This window comes from Rana temporaria, chromosome 2 (assembly GCF_905171775.1).
Source record: "Rana temporaria chromosome 2, aRanTem1.1, whole genome shotgun sequence".
In the NCBI taxonomy this organism is placed as follows: Eukaryota; Metazoa; Chordata; class Amphibia; order Anura; family Ranidae; genus Rana; species Rana temporaria.
The window spans coordinates 118,132,076-118,153,772 of NC_053490.1; the positions used below are offsets into that span (position 1 = coordinate 118,132,076).

Genomic DNA, 21,697 nt, shown 5'->3' on the forward strand with positions numbered 1-21,697 from the left:
TTATCTTGCACTTACCCAGGTAATGGCTGTGTTGCATCTACATCCTCTAAGGGCCAGTTCACACCAGACACAGTTCCGTGTGCATTTTCTTTCAGCACAAAATGCATGCATAGTGTTTTGCATGTATTCCAATGGCTCTAGTTGACACCATGCAGTCAGTTTCTTCAATGTGCATGCGTTTTTTTTTTGCAGAAAAAATGTACACAACTGTACGGAACTGCGTCTGGTGTGAACTGGCCCTAAAAAGTAGAACCATTAAGCTGTGTACACACAGATAAAAATTCAGTTAGCTCAGCGGGAACCAGCTAAATTTCCATCGTGTTTTTTTCAACAGCAGGTGATCATTAGAATGGCTTCTGTGGAATGGTCCTGTATTTGATCAGCTGTTGCAGCGCTGATTGGTGTAGCCAGTTGGTAGAATAGAAACTCGGTGTGCACTTGGCTTCTTGTGACAGGGAGCACTGGCTGAGATGACCTCAGCATGGAGAGTAGGCAATTATTCGCATTTTTGGGCTGTCCTGAATTTTGACAGGACAAGATGCAAAAGAGAAGTTTTTGCATTCAAGAGACGGGTTGCAGATGCATGCTCACCAAAATCACCAATTTGAAACTGGGTACAGTGTTGGTGTAATGAGGCTTGGTGAAACTGTACAGTTAAGAACAAAGGGGGGGAATGCATTGCTATAAAATCCAAAGTACATGGATTCTTGCATTCGTGTGCGAAAAACGCACCATTTTGGAAGGGAGGTTGAAGTTCACAAGTATGTGGGCACCCCACTAACTATAGTTTTCCACTGATGTAATTTGTGGCAGACCCAGTGCCCCAGGACTAAAAAGAAGGTAAGTAACCACTGGCTGTTACTGAGGGTTTGCAGGGAGTTGGCACAGTGAAGTGCTGTGGCACAAACTGCTGTACTATATAGGTTAAAAATAACGAAAACTTGCCATTCTGTTCAATGAATGAGCACATGGGTCAGAAGTGCATCGATCAGTAGATGGGAGTAAAACAAAATTGCCTCCCTTCCCCCACAGCGTAGCTCTTGCCCACTCCACAAAATACTTACCAGAGTAAGGAGGTCCTTTTCCTGGTTGGGTCACATAACTGGACACAGGCAAAAGGGGCCTCCTTTTGCTCTGAACTGACAGGATTCTGCTTGTTTGCACTAGCGGCTATGGACGGTCTAAGGGCAAGCTGTGGATTAACCACTCGCACTCTATCAATGCCCCTGGTTCTGTTTAGCCAGTTTTGTGATTGTGCTCCTCACATACAGCTGAGTACAAGGCCATTCTTTTCTTTATTGCATAAGAGTAACTTTTCATCAGTGTTTGGTTTGAGATTTGTGAAGGAGTAGAAGTTTTCTGGCCTTCTATCACTGTCCACTTGTTCAGGTGACAGTTGTCACTGGAAGGGGTGGGGATTTAAATATAACAGTTTTCCCAGGAACTCAAGTTCAAACATTGGCTTTCCTTTGGTTGCTATAGCCTCCTCCCCAATCGGATTCAATTTTTCAAAGGCATTTTCATGCAAGGGCGTTTTTTTTTTTTGTTTTTGTTTTTTCTGGGTGGATTTGGCAAAGCGGAGTCCTTTCACACAATGTGAACTTTGTAACTCCCACGTTACTGGTTTTATTTTGCATGTCCAAAATTAAATATTGTAAACGCTTGTTAATCTGACTGTATTTATTTCATACAGGTGTGATAGCTGCTGTGGTCATAACCATCCTTGTGGTGATGGCACTGATTGCAGTCTATTTGTACAAACACAAAGGTAGTTATCGTACCCATGAGACGGTAGAAGAGGGAGAGGCGGATAAGTCTTTACAAGAAAAGGGTGATCCCAGTGAAGAAAAGCAAGAATATTTTATGTGATTTGCACCAACTGCTGACTGTTCCAAAAAAGGAAATGTGTAATTCTTTTCAACAAGAGACTAATGACAATCCTATTTATTTTGTGCACTCCTTTTCAGGAAAATCCAAAAAACCTTTTGCTACTTTTTTCAGGAACTGATGCAACATTGGTAGCAAAAAAGGTTCTTCAGTCAATTCTAGGACATATGCCTTCACCATATCAAATGCTGCTATGGCATACCAGAAGAATTTATTGTGCATGATGGTTTTCATTTGTGTGATGTGTAAGAGGTGGATATTCATAATGCTTAACAAATGGGTTCACTTTTTTTAAAGTAGTAAATACCCCTACCCCCCCCACCCCCATAACACGCTCTCTGTACCCTTTACTGAAATAGGTGTTGGCCTTAGTTTAGTAGCAATATGTTGGGACAATTTAATAAAATCTACAGTGAATATAGGTTTTAGTATGAATTACTTTTGCTAAATAAAAAAATAAACTTTAAGTGTGTGTGGTTTTTGTTTCTTTGGGGTAGATTGACACTTGGAGAAAATTATAGAAATGCAATTGTTGGATGTAAACCTTTTGGCATAGTAATTTTGGGGAGCATGGAATTGGTATAATCCAATATATACTGTGCACGTATATAATTTACACATTTTAGTCCTAAAAATACTGTGCAATAAACATCAAAATTGATAAAGTCCATTTAAAAAATAAATATGCCAACAGGATAAAGTGCTGGATGCTTCACAACAAACATTTCAAAGGTGTTCCTGAATATAAGCAGATGGCCTCTTGCCCAAACAAATGGATTTTGACTGAGTGCAGGCCAATAGTGCACTCTATCTCCAAGGCGGTAACTTCAGACCGTTTGTCCCCCATGCCGTGAATCCACTCAAGTTAACCTCCTTGGATCTCGGTCTGTAAAACAGTATGGCGACTTGCTGAGTCGGCAGAACCCGCAGCTAGCGTATCTGAACATTTTCCACTACTGGTACCGCTCTTCTGCACCTCTCCCAGATCTGAAACTAAGTCTAACTGTTTGGCGTGAGATCACGCCAACCAATAACATGATTGGGGACATGCTGTCTGAAGTTACCATGTGCAGGCTGATTGTGATCTCTGTAATTGAGATTAATTTGTTTAGGTAGGAGGCCATCTGCTTATATTCAAGAGCACCTTTTTCCAAAAATCTGTTTAACCACTTGCCTACTGTGCACATACACCCCCTTCCTGCCCAGATGAGATTTTAGCTTCCGGCACTGCGTCGCTTTAACTGACAATTGCGCGGTCATGCAACGTGGTTCCCAAACAAAATTGACGTTTTTTGTTTGTTTTTTTTCCCACAAATAGAGCTTTCTTTTGGTGATATTTGATCGCCTGTGTGGTTTTTATTTTTTTTTAAATATATATTTTTTTTCTCAGTTTAGGCCGATATGTAGTCTACATATTTTTGGTTAAAAAAAAAAAAAATCGCAATAACCTGGTTTGCGCAAAAGTTATATTGCCTACAAAATAGGGGACATAATGATATTTATTTATTTTTTTTTAACTAGGAATGGCGGCGATCTGCTTTTTTTATTTTTTTTTTTTTTTTTTTTTTTTTTTTTTTTTTTTTCCGGGACTGCGACATTATAGTGGACACTTTTGACACATTTTTGGGACCATTCACATTTATACTGCGATCAGTGCTATAAATATGCATTGATTACTGTATAAATGTGACTGGCAGGGAAGAGGTTAACCACTAGGGGGCGGGGAAGGGGTTAAATGTGTATCCTGGGTGTGTTCTAACTGTGGGGGGAGACTGGAGGAGGTGACCGATCTGTGTCCCTATGTACAAGAGACACAGATCGGTCTCCTCTCTCCCTGACAGGACGTGGAGCTCTGTGTTTACACACAGAGCTCCACGTTGCTGGGCAATCGCGGGTGCCTGGCGGCCATCGGGCACGCGCACTGTGTTCCCAGTGACGCGACGGGTGCGCGCGCCCTAGAGGCTTTAAATGACGTCCTGTCAGAACAATAGAGCATTCCGCCCGCTGTCATTTGACGGCGGGCGGATGTTGAGTGGTTAAAAAAAAAAAAAGTTGGCTTGCTGAAATGTAAGTCTGTGTATGGTATAGCATGCGCTAATCCACTCAGGGCTCCTTTTGGATGAAATACTGCATTAATGTAGTGTAGCACAGTGTTTCTCAACTCCAGTCCTCAAGACGCCCCAACAGGTCATGTTTTCAGGATTTTCCTCAGATGAAACAGCTGTGGTTATTACTAAGGCAGAGAAACTGATCAAATCACCTGTGCAAATTAATGGAAAACCTGAAAACATGACCTGTTGGGGCGCCTTGAGGACTGGAGTTGAGAAACACTGGTGTAGCATATAGGCGACCAGCCTGTGGCAGTGCTGAGCGTTTATGAAAGTCTAGGCCACTTTAAAAAGCGGCCTTCAGCTTGTCTGCATTGTTGGGACTGTTGTCTCATCTTCCCTCCCTCCCCCTTTTTTCCCTTTCCCATTGACACTCCTTTTGTTACTAATAATGGGGCTAGAGGCTGTAGCCTAGCTTACCAGCTGCATTCTCATTTATAGTCCCAAGGTTACTTTGTTACTTAAAATTTACATATGGCCTTTCCCTCTCCCTCCTTGTGTCCCTTCTCCCTTCCTTGCTATATCGAATTACTAGGGATGGAGTCATTTGTTTACCTATAGCCACTGCCTCATCAAAAGGCCCAACACATACCTTCTTCAATTATGTTTTAGGGATGGAAACGCACACACACCTTTTTACATATTTCCCTATACTCTCTGTGACATTCATCATTTGCCCCTTGGGGCGATTATTATTCCTTTGGGACAGCCCACCTCGATGGGGCTACATTGGGGGGTTTCTGTGGTTCATTCCTCTATCCCCGGGAGCTGCGAAGCGCACTGGGTCCTTCCCTTTTTTCCCCCCCTTGACATCACACGGGGGTATGGGCGGGTACTCCCTGCGCATCGATGCCACGCTCACACGCCGTACGCGTGACGCCATTATTGGCGTCACGTACTGGCGTGTTCCGTAGCCATCAGCGTGCATCACGTGGGAGGGCTGGGCGCATATTTGAGAGCGTCACCCGCTTTGTTGTGGGCGCCTTCCCTTCCACAACACGCAGCGTGACGTTGGTGTGGGTCTGCGGTGAACTGACTGGCAATCACGATCACATCCCTATGGACTACTTACCATGCCTATTTATTGGGCGTTTGGTGCTACTTCTACATGCAAATGGACCTTACTGGTCACCCACTGTTCCAGGTAACTTTTGGATATCTGTGTTTCAGTTTGTTTCTTCCCTAATCACTTCCTTTGGCGTTATCTTTACTCCATGTCCCCATATATTGGCACTCCATTATTGAACTACCGTTCTTTTGTCTATGGTTCTCTTGTGGGCTATGGTTTTTACTAATTCCAATCTAACTACTTTCACATTTGGTTTTTCCCCAGTCACTCACCCTTGTTGTTACCTACCTTGTTATCTCACATGGATACAATTATAATTTTGTTCACTTTACCTTATAGTTGGTGCTAACCACTTTACTGATACCCCATTATTATTTACTATATCCGCAGGAACCTTATGGGTTTTTATGTAACGTACACCCCAACTTTGGTTGCTGATAGCGGAATTCTTGCCTTTGTATCTTATGTCCTACTACCAGTGTTCGTTGCCATGTTGCTGCCGCAGTACCACCACCACCTCAGCTCCCCCTGGGGATTTTGTTTTTCCACAATGCTCCCAGTTACCAACATTGGTGGCTATAATCTATGCCATTCAATGATTAATCTACCCATAGGTAAGATTGTTGGGACTCTATTTTACGTCCCCTCTTAGATCTTTATATGTACTAAATTACCATTTAGCACAATTTACCTTATTATATCCACAGATATACCCAGGCCTTAATAGCTCCTGATGAGTGGAAGCTATCCATGAAATGCGTCGAGCTATACGGATGTTCTGTCACAGTAAACCATACTATATCATATGTCCTTTACCCTCGAGAATCATGAATCAATGAATTTTAAATTTTGTCAACTAATGGCATGTCTACCATGTTTTTAGACAATCATGTCTATGTATTTCTACTGTATATTATATACAACAATTTGGATACAGTGTTGCATGCTATGTTACGTCATAGGTACATTTATGTTTTATATTAATATATGATTTACCAATCATGCCTACCACTATTTGTACAGTATCTATTGCTATATGTGCATTGTTCAGTCTGCTATGCTGTATCCAATAAATGTCATTTTATTTCAATTCATTAATTGATTCATTAGATTCTGGTGGTGTGTTTCATCTTAAAGTCCCACAATCCCCAATTCCTGCCTTCCCCTGTTATTCCCTCCCTCCCCCCTTTTTTCCCTTTTCCATTGACACTCCTTTTGTTACTAATAATGGGGCTAGAGGCTGTAGCCTAGCTTACCAGCTGCATTCTCATTTATAGTCCCAAGGTTACTTAAAGTTTACATATGTCCTTTCCCTCTCCCTCCTTGTGTCCCTTCTCCCTTCCTTGCTATATCGAATTACTAGGGATGGAGTCATTGGTTTACCTATAGCCACTGCCTCATCAAAAGTCCCAACACATACCTTCTTCAATCATCTTCCTTGACAATGCTAAACAGATTCTCTATGGGGTTTAGGTCAGGTGAGTTTTCTGGCCAATCAAGCAGTCGTACCATGATCATTAAACCAGGTATTGGTACTTTTTGGCAGTGTGGACAGGTGCCAAGTCCTGCTGGAAAATGAAATCTGAATAGCCATAAAGCTGATCAGCATATAGGGAAGCATATAAAGTGCTCTAAAATTTCCTGGTAAAGGGCTCCTCTGACTTTGGACTTGCTAAAACACAGTGGACCAACACAAGCAGATGACATGGCTCCCTAAATCATCACGGACTGGAAAATTTTGCATTTCATTTTTGAAATCCAAGGTCCCAGAGTCTGGAGGAAGAGTGGAGAGGCACAGAATCCAAGTTGCATGAGGTTCAGTGTGAAGTTTCCACAGTCAGTGATGTTTTTGGGAGCCATGTCATCCGCTGGTGGTGTTTTATCAAGTCCAAAGTCGGTGTAGCCCTCCACCAGGAAATTTTAGAGCACTTAAATCTGCCCGCTGCTAGCCAGCTTTATGGAGATACTGATTTCATTTTCTAGCAGGATTTGGCAACAGAAGAGCCATAGAGAATCTCTGGGGTATTGTCAGGAGGAAGATGACACCACACCCAACAATGCAGACGAGCTGAAGACTGCTATCAAAGCAACCCGGGCTTCCATAACACCTCAGCAGTGCCACAGGCTGATCGTCTCCATGCTTTGCCGCATTGCTTCAGTAATTCATGCCAAATGAGCCCCGACCAAGTTTCGAATGCATACTATACATGGACATACTTTTCAGTAAGCCAAAATTCTCTCTTAAAACCAATATAAACATTTTATTTTATTTTTATTATATATTTTATTGAGTACAAAGGTGTAATACACATTACAGGGAATACATTAAATACATTGAAAATAGAGAAGCTCAAATATTCTTCTTCCAATATGTAAATATAGAAAGTAAATGTTTGTGGACAAAGTATGGTATACTATTTAGTCACTAATGACATTAAGATTATTAAGTTTAGAGGTTTATGTAATTATTAACTACTGACATATATACTGTCCTCTGTGCAGCAAAGAGTTATTAACCATACAAAGGGAGCTTCAAAATCATAATGGTAAAATAGCAAATAACAGAGAAAAACGAAAAAAGAAATTGATAACTATAAGAACATATAATGGAGAAAAAGAGAGTACTGGAACCAGAAGGGGGGGTCCGCGTGGTCGAGCCAAGAGCCACCGCTCCAATCCAAGAGATGTTGAATAATGGCATTTATAACACACTGACTCAGCCACCGTGGCAGTAGTACTCTATTGTCCAAGGCTTTTTTTTTTATATATGTAATATTTTTTATATATGTAATATTCTGAGATACTGAATTTTGGGGTTTTCACTAGCTGTAGATCATTCAAAATTTAAAGCAGTGCATGTTTTTTAACATTTTATTTTTGATGGGATCAATTCAGTGTTGATTACCACATTTTAAATGAATAGTTCACCATTTTATATTTGTATTGTTTTATCCCACATCCAGGATTTGAGTTGCAGCAGTTTTGCAGCGGCCTAGCATGAATAATTTTTGGTTTGGAAGTTGAGGACCATTCTATTTTGGTGTTAAATATCTCACTCCCAAAGTGTGTAGCTGCACTGTTGTGTTTAAAATTCATTAGTCTACATGTTACACTAAATGATAACCTTATTCTTGAAAACTTTAGCTGGACATACTGGTAACTATTTCTAGCAGTCTTCCAGGACAGCCTATGAGATATGAAGCTGCTCCCAGCAGGTCAGGAGATCCTCCAGGCCCTTTCCTCAGACAAGAAAAGAAAGGCAAAATGGCAAAAAAAAACACACACACACACACTAACAGGACAGGAACTTGGCTGTCCCAGAAGATTTTTTTAATTTTTTTCCCCTTCTTCGAGAATAGTTGCAGGAACTTAACCATGACCCCTCTGCAGTAGTGTCGAGAGGGGGCTGGAGCCCTGAGTGTAAAGCCCCCCCCCCAAAAAAAAAAAAGCTTGGGTCACGATATTCCTAAATTATTAGCCAAGAACCATTTACACAGGGAACAATCGCCTGTTTATCCAGCACAGCTGAGTGACGTACAAAAAAAGTCTCGCCTCCGGGACCCAGCTCCTATGATGGACGTCACACTGGTCCAACGCCGGTACCGTGGGATGTGTGATGTCCATCATAGGCGCTTCCGGGTCCCGGAGGAGGTGTGAATGACGCTGCAGCTGCATCAGGAGATTCCTGCTGGCTATGTGTAAATGGGCGGGTGGCTCTTCTATCCTGGCTCTGGCTGCCTGGTGCCTGCAGGGCTGAGTGGTGGTGAATACTGGGATGAGTGTACTCGCACACTACAGGTAAGGCTGAGCAGCAACAATCTGTATATGTCAGGTAAGTCGGTGTATGTAGGTCACACAAGTGAGCCTATCACCCCCCCCCCCTAGCTTTACCTCTGGGCTGAAGCCCCTGATCTTTTTCCCACCTACCAATGCCCCTGCCCCTCAGTGTAATAGTGGGAGGGTCTTAATGGGGAATTGTTAAATAACTGGAGTGTATTACACACAGGGTGCAGAGTTCAGTGAGCAGCATCTATAAATGCATATCTCACAGGTCAGTTTAAACCCCCCCCTTTTTCCCCAGTACAGGGATCTCCCCTTGCCCCCAAATCCTCTCTCCCACCTACAGAGTATCGGAGAGAGGGGCTGCTACAGAAAAGCAGCTATGACCTAAAAGTAGGGGTACAATGTTAAGTTGGGAGGGTGGGGCATTAGTGCTAAGTTGGGTGGCAATGTCCTAATTTGGGGGAGATGTGTAATTGATGCTAAGAGTGGGGAGACATGAGATCTTTCTGCTAAATGAGGGGAGACAAGGAACCCTTGTCCTGGATGGAGGGAAGGGGGTAATGGTACTAAGTGTGGGAGAGGAGGACCATTGGTGCTACGTGTGGAAAGGGGAGAGCCATTGGTGCTAAGTGGGGGGACACTGGGGACAAGTGTGGAGAGAGGTGTGCGATCTGTGTATGTGTGCAGTGTACACTATGTGACTGTACACATGCTGAGTGTCACATACCACAGTGCACTTGGTCCGGTTGTAACTATTCTGGAGATGTCCATTACAGGCAGTACACTGGTCCCTGGAACAGCAGGGGAGCAGAGCAGCATGCTGCATGGACTGGAGGCAGCTCAGTGTCCCAGGACTGACAGTCAATAGGAAGCCAGGTAAGTGTCTGCATTTCTTGTGGGGATATGAAGAGAGACAAAGCTCACAGTGCTGACTTTGCACTAATGGAGATAACTAGTAGAAGTAGAATGCAGGGCTAGATAAAAGGGGGATATTTGATAGGAGACAGAAGTCTGTGTACTCAGAACGGCAACCACACTGAATACATCACTACCCTGCTCTCTCTTCTGCTGTCATGTGTAGAGTAGGAGGGTTTTGTGCGCCATCAGGAGAGGAGTGCTGTCACTGGTAAAGAGAGAATTGGGGCTTCTCTGTTTATACAGTAAGTCATAGTGAGGGGTGGAGTTCTGCCAAGTTCCAGTTGAAAAAAAATCCTGGTTATTTGAAAGGCTATCTCTGGTTACCCCCAGTTGTCTTCCAGGACCACCTATGAGAGGACAAACAAGAGTTTGGGAGGGAGGAAAGGACAACCACTGCCTGGAGGACTTGATATTGGCTAGACAAGAAGGCCAAATGCTATTGGTGTATAAACATGGAAAATCTGCTGCAGCCTTTTATGCCCAAGAAGCTGCCATGCTTGTGGAGTGAGCAGTTACAATGCAGGTGGGTCACTGTCAATGAACTTGCAGCTTTCATTATACAAATTTTAATGCATTAAGCCAAAGATAATTTGGAGGTCTCTTTCCAATTGTGGCTGCCTGCAAACACAAAGCATCTGATATGGGAACATTTCTTGGTGCTTCCAGGTAAGCTAACTGACATGTTTTAACATCTAAAAAATTGAATATTTTCCTTTTAATTACAGTAGATAGTTTGTTACAGAAGGTAATAAAAGGTCCTGTGGAACATGGAGGCAACCTTGGGACGATCATCAAAGGTCTGCCTTCAGAATGATCTAATCCTCTACAACTTTACAAGAAAGATACCTGAAGTTCAAGGATTCTACAAATTGATGTAATCGCTACCAGAAAGACTGTTTTCAGGGTTGGATATCTCAAGGAGACTTAAGCTAGTGGCTTGAAGGGGGATTTATTGACACCTATCAAGACTAGTGACAAGTCCCCCCTTGGACATCCTATACATTTGACCGGCCTCTTCCTGGACAAAGCTTTTGAAAAATCTGAAACAGGTGGATCTTCTACCATCAATCTTTTGAAGAAACACTAATGGCTGCTACCTGCACTTCTATAGTGCTTAGGAAAAGGCTCTTGTCTGCCCAATCTGGCAGACATTCCAATATCAGAGTATCAAGGGAAAACGTGTCCTCTTTAGATTTCCACAAATTTAACTTTATCCACGCTTTACCATGTAAAGTTTTTGTCATTAGTTTACAACTATCAATTAGGGTCTTTACAAATTGGTCTGATAATCCCTTGGCTTTCAAGCGCTCTTTCTCAAAAAACAGTATAGTGTATACTAGTCCTTGTCAGTGTTGCCAACCTACCAGATTGAAAATTACTGACTAGGCATCCAAACCTTACTGGCAAAGCCAAGTTTTTACTGGCATTTCAAAAAGTTACAAATTACAGTTTTAAGTGCAAATTTCAGTATTTCGGCTACAAATAAGTACAATATGCAATTAGACATGTGATTTAAGGTAGATATTATGGCAAAAAACATATTTCCTATTCTTTTTTTCGATATATAGTAAGTAGGTAGCTCAGGGACAGGACTCAGGAGGGCAAAAAAATAGAATGGGCAGCACACAAACATGAAATTGACTCTCACAGTGACAGTGACAGCAGTGTGTAGCAGCAAAGATCCCTAACACAGAACGTCCCCTTCAGAGTCACAGTGACAGTCTCTCTCCACACCAGGTGGTCCCTCCACTCCAAACAGCATTGACAGTCCTGCTCCTGGCTTGCCTTGCTCCCATCCCTCAGAGCCACACACGAGGCTCCGGCCACTCCACTTGGCACCCTTGCACCATGACATCACATGACACTCTCAGGCACCACCTCCACCAGTCCCGTTCCCTGCCAGCACTGACTGAACACACTGTAGAAGGCACTTGGATGGTCTCGCCCGCTTCCGGACTAGAACTGCACATGCGCAGTTCCGAGCCGAGTGTCGCAGCCACATTTTTTACTGGCAAACTTTTCCACTTACTGGCATTTACTGGCAGAAGGAAAGTGACCATTTTTTACTGGCTGCCAGTAAAAATACTGATGGTTGGCAACACTGGTCCTTGTAAAATCAGGTTCTTGCTGGATATTTTCTGTATCCATGGAGGAACACTGACCAGTGATAGAAGAAATGAAAATCGTGCTCTCTTTGGCCAAAAGGGAGCAATCAAGATCAAAACTGAAGCAGTTGAGATTGAAGCTGTATGGGAGAAAATGCATAGCTTGAATTGCCATTGATTCATCAGAGTGTCCTCTAAGAGGGTCTGTATCATACCAGTTCAGAGAAAAGTATGACCCTGTATTACTTATCAAGTGAGGTAAAATACCTGTTTAAGGCCCATGCAAGCCATAGGAATAATCAAAAGAGTCGGCAAAGCAGAAAGTTAAAATCCAATGTGTTTCTTCTGCGATGTGGGGATAAAATGGCAGTGTTATCCCCACGCATTGTGATGTGTTTCAGCCCATACAGGCTGTAGTCATAACCATGGTTATGACTAAGGCCTGCTTTGCCTTTTCCTGACAGCCAAACTTCCCCCTTGCCACTGTGCTCAGTTCGCTTTGGTTGGATGATGCTCTCAGCTCTGTTCAGGACCACTTCCCCTGGGCTACTCTGGACCCCAGATGGGCCCTCCATCCCCAAGTGCTAGCATCTGTCATAAGCTTCAGGTCTAAAGAAGGCATTTTGAAAGATTTGAACTGTTACCCCATCACCACGGCGTGTATTTTACTGTGTTTGAGGGCTGTACCTGCTTGTCCAAAGAATTCTGCTCCCTTTCCATATTAGGAGAAACCACTGAAAAATCACTGCTTATACCCAGGAGTCTGAGAGCTGACATAATGCTACTTCTACAGATATAAAGATTGCAATAAAGCTGAGCTAGATCGATTTTCCCATTCTTCTCTTCTGGAAGAACAAAAAAAACATTTTCCAAGGAATGCTGAACAAAACACAATAATTGAATCACTTGAGAGGGATTTAGATTGAACTTTTTCAAGGTTTACCAACCATGCCAAGTTCTTTAACCACTTAAGCCCCGGACCAATATGCTGCTAAATGCCCAAAGGCGTTTTTACAATTCGGCACTGCGTTGCTTTAACAGACAATTGCGCGCTCGTGCGACGTGGCTCCCAAACAAAATTGGCGTCCTTTTTCCCCACAAATAGAGCTTTCTTTTGGTGGTATTTGATCACCTCTGCGGTTTTTATTTTTTGCGCTATAAACAAAAATAGAGCGACAATTTTGAAAAAAATTCAATATTTTTTACTTTTTGCTGTAATAAATATCCCCCAAAAACATATTTAATTTTTTTTTCCCTCAGTTTAGGCTAAAACGTATTCTTCTACCTATTTTTGGTTAAAAAAATCGCAATAAGCATTTATCGATTGATTTGCGCAAAATTTATAGCGTTTACAAAATAGGGGATAGTTTTATTTTATTTATTTTTTTACTACTAATGGCGGCGATCAGCGATTTTTTTCGTGACTGCGGCATTATGGCAGACACTTTGGACAATTTTGACACATTTTTGGGACCATTGTCATTTTCACAGCAAAAAATGCATTTAAATTGCATTGTTTATTGTGAAAATGACAGTTGCAGTTTGGGAGTTAACCACAGGGGGCGCTGTAGGAGTTAGGGTTCACCTAGTGTGTGTTTACAACTGTAGGGGGGTGTGGCTGTAGGACTGACGTCATCGATCGAGTCTCCCTATAAAAGGGATCACTCGATCGATGCAGCCGCCACAGTGAAGCACGGGGAAGCCGTGTTTACATATGGCTCTCCCCGTTCTTCAGCTCCGGGGAGCGATCGCGACTATAAACGAATAGCCGCGCCGTCGTCCCGGATTGCTCCCCGTGGGAATCCGACCGTCGCATGTAGCGGGGGGGTCCCGATCAGACCCCCGACCCGCGGAAAGGCAAGGACGTACCTGTACGCCCATTTGCCTGTACGTGCCATTCTGTGGACGTACATATACATGCGGCGGTCGGGAAGTGGTTAACTGGTACTGGATGTACTGAGTATCCTTGTTCAGCTTGGAGAAGACTGTCAATTGGAGTTTGTCTAAAGGCCCATACACAGGATAGTACTTTTTGACAACAAACTTCAAAATTACCAGGTTTTTCAAAAAATCCGACCGTGTATACGCTCCATTGGACAAACTTTTTCAGTTTTCATCGGACAAAAGTTCGCTCTGCAAACAGACAAACTTTCCGGCAACAAAAGTTCTATGGTGCAAAGTCCTGCCGTGTGTTACAGAAATCCATCGGACTTAAGTCCAAAGTACACATGCTCAGAACCAATGCAAAAGATCAGACAACAATATAGAAGTTGGCCAAAGGGTGGCGGTAAAAAGCTGAAAAAGTCCTGCCATGTATGCATACCAAGTTCACGGCCAACGCCCTTAGAACAAAAATCCACGGAAAAGTTTGTTTGAAGTCCGATCGTGAGTAAGGGCTTCCTACAGAATTTTGGAATAAATCCTTGGTGCTAAAGATAGGCCAAATGGAAGAGCCCTGCATGCACAATGTAACGCCTTGTGTTCTCAATAATAAAAACCTTTTTGTTGATAAAAAAAAAAAAAATCCCCCAACAAAAGGGTCAGGGCTCTGTTTTTTTCAGGGTCTTCAGGCATATTCATCACTAAAAACCTGAAGGGTGGCTGGCTGCTGAATTCCAACCGGCACCTCTTCTCTATAACCCCCTGGATGATCTCCAACCTACACCCCTTCTCTATAACACCAGTAAGTGATTCTAACTGTGTGGGGGCTAAATGTGACACAACATTGATCACTGCTCCCGATCACAGGGAGCAGTAGATCAGTGTCCTGTCACAAGGCAGAACAGGGAAATGCCTTGTTTACACAGGCATTCCCCTTTTTTACAGCTCTTTTACATGATCACAGGACACCGGTGGATATCGAGTCCACGGATCCAGCAGGCTCGGTCACGGAGGACACGGCAGTCGTGCGTGCGCACATGGCAGGAATTTCAAAGCAATGTACCTGTACGTGGCTTTGTCCACAGGAGCCATTCTGCTGATGTATATGTACTGACGGCGGTTGGCAAGTGGTTAAGAACCTTTCCTGTTCTATCCATTATATCTTTAAGTACCTTTGTGCAGAACCGTTTTTTAAGCAGGGCAAATGGGGAAGCTGCCCTGGGCCCCATCATTGTCGTGGGGCCCAAAGCAGCAGCTTCAACTTGCCAACTATTCCAGTTTGAATTCCCTTGCTGGGTCCTGATATCCAAGTGTAAAGATCTGGTGCTGCTGCCCAGCTCTGCCCCATTGCCATGTACAGATGACTCACCTGCAGATCCTGTGTTTTCATGTAAATAACCTGCATTGATATGTAAATAGCGGCAGCATTAATATGTAAATAGTCAAAAATGTTTCACTCTGACGAAACGTGCAGGGCAGGGCTTTGAGTGTCATCACGTCACTTCAGGGTCTTCAGTCCATGGAACAAAGGGTGTCCCAAACAGTGTTGATTACATGCGCATTTACTTCTACATGATTGTAAATTTTTGGATTTTTAATACTAAAACTATCACACGGAATCACACTATGAGATGTTTCTTTTGTACACCCATCTCCATATGAGCACATCCACTAACCATATTTGATGAGGAGAAACCAGACATTTTTTTCCAAGGTATTAGAAGCATTCACATACAGTGCCTCTTGCCCCTGCAGGGGCACAGCGATCTGGTGAGTGTGAGTCCAAGGGGGGAGCACAAGTGTTGTTCCACCTATTCACCAGTTGGATATAACGGGACAGTTTTTACAGGCCTATGATATTATTTGCTTGACTGCGCAGTGAATCCTTCTTTTGCACATATGCATATTTGATTTCAGCACCATTGCACTTTAGAACCATATAAGTCAAGTTATATGATGTGATTTACTTTTTTAAAGGCATTGTTTTTTATTCATTGCACTCGCATTGTTACATAGTGTATTTCGCACATATGAATTTTTAATTATTGAGTACTATTACACTTTATGATCACAATAGGAAAATGTGGAAGGTTTGATTAATTTAGTGAATGGATGTACACTTTCTATAGCACTCTTTAAAAGGAATAATACACAATTATAGATTTTAGCTGCTTAATGCTACACTCAAATTGTTACACACAATTCTTCTTAGCCCTTTATTTAAAGGAGAAGTGCACAATACTATCACACACCTCTCCCTATTCCTTTTTGCACACACCACCTTCGGTGGGGAATTTGGGTAAGGTAGAAGCCATATTTCAGGTCCTCCGCGCAGAACCCAATACTCATTATTGTATTACTGTGTGTGGTTGGTATTTAAACACACCTGTGTTGGCGTGCCCATTTAAAATGAATGGTACCACAGCACTACAGTGTGAACCTGACCTGAAACGTGAAAAACAACATGGTTTAACTGGCTAGAAACATCAGCTGTCTCCTAGGGAAGAGCTCTTCAGTTTCTTCTTTATTTAGAATGGCAGATTGTATTTAACCACTTCCATACAGGGCACGTATACACCTTCCCGCCCAAGCCAATTTTCAGCTTTCAGCACTGTCGCAATTTGAATGGCAATTGCGCGGTCATGCTACACTGTACCCAAACAAAATTGCCGTCCTTTTTTACCCACTAATAGAGCTTTCTTTTGGTGGTATTTGATCACCTCTGCGATTTTTTTTTTTTTGCGCAACAACTAAAAAAAGACCGAAAATTTTGAAAAAGATTACGTTTTTATTTTTTTCTGTAATTTTATTTGTAAATAAGTACGTTTTCTCTTTCAATTACGGGCACTGATATGGTGGCACTGATGGGCACAGATGAGATGGCACTGATGGACATCGACAAGGTAGTACTGACGGGCACAGATGAGGTGGCACTGATTGGCGGCGCTGGTATGCGGCACTGATGGGCACACATAGGCGGCACTCATGGGCACACAAAGGCAGCACTGATGGGCACTCATGGGCGGCACTGATGGGCACTCATGGGCAGCACAGATGGGCACTCATGGGCGGCACAGATGGGCACTGTGGGGTGACACTGATGGGCACTGTGGGGTGGCACTGATGGACACTGTGGGGTGGCACTGATGGACACTGTGGGGCGTCACTGATGGACACTGTGGGGCAGCACTGATTTACTTGTTGCCAGTCAGTGACCATTTGTGGGCACTGATTGGCATCTTTTTTTTTTGCATCTTTTTTTTTTTTCCCATTTTTTTTTTTTCAGACTTTTATATTTTTTTTTTGACTTTTTTTTTCCATTTTTTTTTGTTTTGCCCTTCCCTGGTGGGCATCCCTGGTGGTCCATGTGGCGATCCGAGGGGGGGGCTGCGCTGATAAACAATCAGCGCGAACCCCCCCTGTCAGGAGAGCCGCCGATCGGCTCCCCTCTACTCGCGTCTGTCAGACGCGAGTGAGGAAGAGCCATCGACGGCTCTTCCTGTTTACATCGTGATCAGCCGTGGTTGGACACGGCTGATCACGTGGTAAAGAGTCTCCGTGAGAGACTCTTTACCGAGATCGGTGTTGCGGGGTGTCAGACTGACACCCCGCAACAACGATCGCCGCGATGCGCGCCCCCGGGGGCGCGCAGCGGCTCAGAATCCTGAGGACGTCATATGACGTCCAGTCAGGATTCTACAACCACTTTGCCGACGTCAATCTGTCATTGGCAGGCGGCAAGTGGTTAATGAACACAAATTGGCCTTGGGCTTCAGCTTTTATATAGACTAGTGTGTACAGCAACATTTTCACTGATGTTGAGGAAGCATGCAACAGATAAAGATGAGCTGTGCATACTTGTTCTTTTTTAATGTAGTTGTAAACCTGACATGAAATCTGAACCAAACATATCCTTTCATACCGTGTATTTGGTAGAGAAGGAGAGCTCCAGCACACAACCTGTGACTGACATCCACAGCTGTTCTGGTTCTCTGTGTAGTGAGAAGAGATGTGTCCCTTCCCTCAAAACAGGATTCAAGTTTGTGTGAATTCAGATTCCTGCCCCCTTGCTTTGTGCGGTTGAGATATGCTGACAGATTCTGTGTAAATTATGTGTGTTGTAGAATGCAGAGGATTTGCTTCATCTATATGCATCACCTGAGGCTAGTCACTTTAGTGGTTATATGTAAGGGTTTCAACTACTTTAAGTGGAGAAAATGCATGGAACCAGGCAACTAGCAGGTTAGGAGTGATCTGCAAGGGCAGCCTACATCTTCCTCAGTACTTGTTTCCTTTAAAGCACAGCTCCTTTTATCAATACACTCCTAAATTCAAATTAACTTCTATAGGATTTGACCTCGTTAAAGCGGTCAGTAAGGTCACCTAAACAAACCTTAAAAAATGTACCCCCTGCAGCATTAAATCATAACGCACTGCATACTAGCACATTATGACAGACTAATCTACAAACAGAACCTTCCAGCATTGCACTGTCTCTGCTCCCCCAGTCCCTGGTGGCTTCCATCTTCATCTGGTTTTACTTCTGGGTACTTTATCTTCAGCCGCTTAAATGGCCAGGCAACATCACTCCCCGTCACATGCACACAGACATAACATTGCCACGGCAGAAAAAGCAGGCTGTAACTGTGGTCTGAGCTGCATGCCACCACGGGGACAGGGGGGGGGTTCTAACATAAGAGACCACTAGGGTCTCTTCGGTTATAAAAAAAAATATATATATTTTTCAGCAGTTTTTTAAATTTCACTTCCACTTTAACAATTAGAGAATCATTCTTTAACCTGATCCCACTAGTGTTATGCATATATGCACTAAGGGTCGACCGATATTTTTTTTCAGGGTCGATACTGATTTTTCAGCTGCCTTTCAGGCTAATATTCTGTCAATTTTTTTTTAACTTTTCATTTTTACACATCCCTTGTGACAGTAATAGGCAGCGACAGGTACTCTTTATGGATGGATCTGTGGCCTACGAGACCTCAAACCCCTCCTTTGCACTTGAAAGTATTCAGAAGTCAAAGATCAGCGTTTTTGAATACTTTCTATTTTTTAAAACTGGCACCTTTAGGATGGCAGTTATCCGGAAGCGCTTCAAGGTTATTAGATCCTTGGCTTTGTTCGAGTCTTCAGCCAGCCAGCAGGTGTGTCGGCTGGTCGCTCAGGACTCTCCCGATGGGACAGGAGACCCGGGTGGAGGGGGGGGGGGGGGACACATCCCCTTCCGCTGTTTGTAATAACAGGCGAGAGGCTGCTGAGCTGCATGGGTTGGTATTACAAGAAAGCTGACCATCCGCTCAAAAGAACCGTAGCAGAGTGATGCCTACAGCTGCAGGCATCAGCCCAGTACAACCCCTTGAAGCAATATTGTTAAGTTTGTGACCGATGCTTCAAAAAAAAAAGAAAAAGTGAATAATCGGTCGAACCCCAATATGTGCCCTTTTTGAATGAAATTCTACTAGGATATGGCCAGTATTTTTTTTTTAAATTGCCTTTAGCATCATGTTTTGTAATAGTACCAATACCACAGTGCTGTGCCTGTATATGGCATGCTTTTGGCATAGTTGGGATGCCTGCTTAATATGCTTTCACACCACACGTTTACTAAAAAAGTCTTAAATCTCCATTACAAAATTTAATGCATTCAGTTTAATAGTAATGTTTATTAAAAGGGATTGTAAAGGTTCATGTTTTTTCCCCTTAATGCATCCTATTGCATTAAGTTGAAAAAACATCTGATGATTGCCAGGTCCCCCCATTTTACTTTCCTGAGCCTTGAAAAGTCCCGTTCCGAACGAGCTCAAGCTTCACGGCTCTTCATTGGAGAGATTGCTAGCAGTGCAGCCATTGGCTTGCGCTGCTGTCAATCAAATGCAATAAAGTGGGTGCCGGGACCAAGTCATACACTCAGCGGCTATGTACGGCAAGTGTATAACACAGGAGCGCGCCCGCAGGCTAAACCCCTTGGGTGAGAGTTTCCCAGAGGGGTTAGCTATTGTGATGAGGAGCCGAGAGTGCCACCGAGGAAAACCCCAGAAGTGGACGATCGGGGGCCTCTCTATGCAAAACGAACTGCACAGTGGAGGCAAGTATGACAAGTTTGTTATTTAAAATAAAATAAAAATTGAACCTATACAACCCCTTTAAATACTGGAGCAGATTTAAAAACCTCATCCTTCTAATGACATCCGATCAGATCCCATCCTTTAAGTTCTAACAGTCACTGTGAAAATGTAATGGGTAACAGACTCCTCTGCTCCAGTTTTTATAAATAGAGATTAAATTAGATAGATAAATTTGATTTTGTAAAATAACGGAGTTCTCCCACGATGGTGCTGCAGTTTCATGAAAAATACAAAAAAAAAAAAAGAAAAAAAAAAGAATAGTAACACATATTGCAGATTTTCATCCATGAGGTTTATTTCAGCTCATCAGTTTATTCAAATCTTCAAAATATTTTTTACACTCTACATTTGTTTTGAGTAAATATATATATAAAAAAAAAATCCACATGTGCACAGTGTATTAAAGACACAGACTGTTAAATGCTCTTTAGCACATCAGTCAAAACAACAGCTAAACACACAGTATAGAGTGACTAAGTCTTTCTTGAAGACAGGTGCAGCCTGTAGTATGGAAGAATGCAAGCTTCATTCATGTACATGGAGAATGAACAAAAGCAGAAAATCTGTGTGTTGCTTTTGAGCAGCAAAAAAATATAAACTATTCCTTAGATCTTTGGAATAGGGACCTGTATGAGAATAAAGTGCCTGAATGATCAACACATATTTACAAGAAACTGAAAGTAAGTTTTCTCATTTCTACAACCACCAAGATTGAACTATTGTAAAGTTAATCATATTGGTGACTTGAGGGTAAGATCTCCATTTCCTCATAAAGCATGTGTTAATACATCCAGCCAAAGGTGGCTTTGCAGGCAGATAAACGGTCACATGCAAAGCTTGTAGCTGAACTGGGTCCCTAAAGGGTCTCTTTATGTAAAGGGGCACAAACATCACAGATTTTAAAGTATATACAATATTTATGGTCCAAAAAGGAGGCAATATCAAAAAACGGAGGAGGTGCATCATACAGGCTGACGTGTAACAGACCCTATTTTTAATCACATCCATTAAAAAGGGGATATTATACATTGTGTATCAATCAGTCCAAGCAATTGATAAATCCAGGTGCTATGCTTAGGTATACCTCCAAAGGGATGCATTTCAGGTCTCATTTTCCCTTTAAAATTGCTTTCTTTATGTACATAAAGGTTTAATCCTAATTTGTCTGCCCACTAGACAAAGTTTTGTCAGTTATAAAGATCCATGACCGGTATTTGAGCAGGTTTACACTGGCAGGTAATGCTTTGTAATGAAATCAAGGGGAAAAAAAGAACAAACTTCTACCTATAGTGACAAAGGCTGGCACCCAGTTTGGTCAGGCCATGGATTTCTTACATATAAAGCTGCAGTAATCACAAAACAAGCACTTTTTACGCTAACAAAAATAGGGCTGGCTTTTTTCTAAACGAACAATTTATAATTCGGTTTAGTTACTTGAGTGATTTACTAGCCTCTGCCAGACTGTACAGCTACGGCAATCTATGTGTACCTGTGCAATGTGGGAGAGAAGTGTAAATCATATATGACTAATTGCACTGAAGTACTAATCCTTTGATACATTAAACTATAAAATATACAGTATACTGTATGCACTTCACTTTTATTCATCTGCGTGCCTAGAAATTAAATTCATAAACAAAATAAATATGTTAAAGTGGGATTATTCCTTGCTTTCCTAATCCCTGAAGTAGCGAGATTTCAAAGCCAACAAGTTCACCATTAGTGAGCTTATTCTTTAATCGTTTGCCACCCGCCGGCAGCCAAATGACAGCTGGGTGGTGCGGCTCTCGTTCTGGCCGGGCGTC

The 21,697-nt window shown here is 42.7% G+C and overlaps 1 protein-coding gene across 2 annotated transcripts in view; it reads left to right on the plus strand.

The window, feature by feature from the left end:
* The window catches only part of LOC120929420 (small cell adhesion glycoprotein), a 46,201-nt gene extending 43,847 nt beyond the window's left edge, over positions 1-2,354 (plus strand). For both annotated transcript variants that reach the window (XM_040340837.1, XM_040340836.1), the window contains exon 4: positions 1,694-2,354. In XM_040340837.1, coding sequence (XP_040196771.1) covers positions 1,694-1,869 — 176 coding nt within the window. In that variant the 3' untranslated portion in view covers positions 1,870-2,354. The remainder of the gene's footprint in view (positions 1-1,693) is intronic.
* The last annotated feature ends 19,343 nt before the right edge of the window (positions 2,355-21,697 follow it).